At 38.4% G+C, this 1,979-nt stretch overlaps 1 protein-coding gene across 1 annotated transcript; it reads right to left on the minus strand.

Moving 5' to 3' along the window:
- Positions 1 to 326: 326 nt before the first annotated feature.
- On the minus strand, positions 327 to 1,259 carry mettl12 (methyltransferase like 12). Its single transcript, XM_015398552.1, has one exon. It carries the CDS (start codon positions 1,224 to 1,226, stop codon positions 552 to 554), a length of 675 nt encoding a protein of 224 aa, XP_015254038.1. The 5' UTR covers positions 1,227 to 1,259; the 3' UTR covers positions 327 to 551.
- Between the last annotated feature and the right edge of the window lie 720 nt (positions 1,260 to 1,979).

Raw genomic sequence — 1,979 nt, forward strand, 5'->3', positions numbered from 1 at the left:
CACACTGAGCCTGGTTCTGCTGGAGGTTTCTTCCTGTTAAAAGGGAGTTTTTCCTCTCCACTGTCGCCACAAGCATGCTTAGTGTGAGGGATTGCATTCTAGTCAATAAGTCGATGCAATCAACTGGTTTTCCTTAGATAAAAAACTTCGAATCAACTGGACTGTATGATCTGGTGAACTGTAAAGTGCCTTGAGATGACATGTGTTGTGAATTGGTGCTATAGAAATAAACTGAATAGAATTTAATTCAAACTTTCAATTTATTATTATCTTTTGTATTATTATATAACAAATCATTAAAACCAAACAATTTAATCTAAAACTTTGTTACTACAAAAGTTGTATTATCTGACCAGATAGACACTGTGTTTGTGGGAGTTTCCTGCTCATGTTTAAATGCAAGTAGGCCACTAGATGGCAGGAGATGTTCAGCAATAATAGAGTAACAGTCAGATTGGGAACATATCATTATTTAGAATGTTACAGCTAATATATCTGTCTTTGTGCGTTTGATGTAAACATGAGGCAAGCAGATACATATGACTTAACATTTATTTATTTACATCATTCTGAGGGGTTACTTCGTAACAGTAGTAGCACACACCCCTTAACACCCCAACCTCCTGCACCCCAACATCTGCAGCCACCAGCCCCTGATCCCCTATAGCTGTTTCTAACCACACAAGTCTGGCATCAGGATCCTCATCCGAAAACTGAAGCAGAGATCCTGAGCTCCGCAAAACCCTGAGACACTGTTTCAACACCAAAGCAGCCTTTTCTGTTCCTTCCTTGGACCTGAGCAAAGCATCTATGGTGCCCTTGTCAACAATAAGATCCAGACTATTGGCAGCAAAGTGTTGGTCAAGCTGTGTGCAGTCCAGTTCTAAAAACTCAATGTGAGAAGAAACATTTAGCGGCTTGATGGATTTTGCCTGAAGGTGCTCTCGCATCAGCTGCACAGCAACAGGGGAGATGTCGGCACAAGTGACTCGAACAGGCAGAACCGAGTCTCTGTAGATGCAGGGGCCTAATGCAGACGTGCCACAACCCATATCCAGGACCTGGAGAGGAGAGGGTGGAAGCGATGCAGTCTGTAAAAGGGGCATGATGAAGTCCCGCACAGCATCGAAACCGAAGAACCACTCAAAGTTTTTAAAGTTGGGATTCCTGCTGCTGGTCTCAGAGTAGAAGCGATCCCATGCTGACTTCTTATCCATGTTTTCCATCAGTTCAGCTAGACAAATAACAATAAAAGGAACAGTAATTAGCAATAGTCTTGCCATGGTACAAACCTTTATAAAAAAAATCTTTTGGATGGTGCTTTTAAGAACTTTAAGAAAAGAGTCCATCTCTTGCTTTAATCTAGGTATAAATGTTTAGAAGCAAAATTCATCATTTTGGCGTTAATGCATAACAGATTTTTTTCTGCAAAACTGAAAAAAGTGGAAAAACTACGTTTCCCTTGGGGAAACATGGTGGTGGAGGTATAATGTCCAGAGGCTTTTCTTCAACAGAGAAAGAAAAGCTGCTAAGAGTCGATGGGAAAACGGGTGAAGATAAATTCAATTTAATTGTATTCAGTCTATTTCTATACACTGCAAAAAAAAAATGTATCTTAATAAGTAATTCTTTCTTCAAATAAGTGCATTTTTTCTTGAATTGAGGAGGTAAGTGAGACACTTTGCCAATGGAACAGGATAATTTACGTTTGAAATAAGAAAAAACAATTGCATTGTCTTATTTCAAGTGAATTTTATTTGTCTTATTTTTAGATAAAAATACTCATTCCATTGGCAAATTCTCTTACTTACCTACTCAAATTAAGGGTAAATACACTTAATTTAAGAAATCTTTACTTATTTCTAGATCGTTTTTGCAGTGTAGCGCCAATTCACAACACAAGTCATCTCAAGGCACTTTACAGTTCACATAATCATCCAGTCAAATTGATTCAAAGTTTTCTATCTAAGGAAAACCAG

Source organism: Cyprinodon variegatus, unplaced genomic scaffold, assembly GCF_000732505.1.
Source record: "Cyprinodon variegatus isolate N-32 unplaced genomic scaffold, C_variegatus-1.0 Scaffold940, whole genome shotgun sequence".
NCBI classification, from domain to species: domain Eukaryota; kingdom Metazoa; phylum Chordata; class Actinopteri; order Cyprinodontiformes; family Cyprinodontidae; genus Cyprinodon; species Cyprinodon variegatus.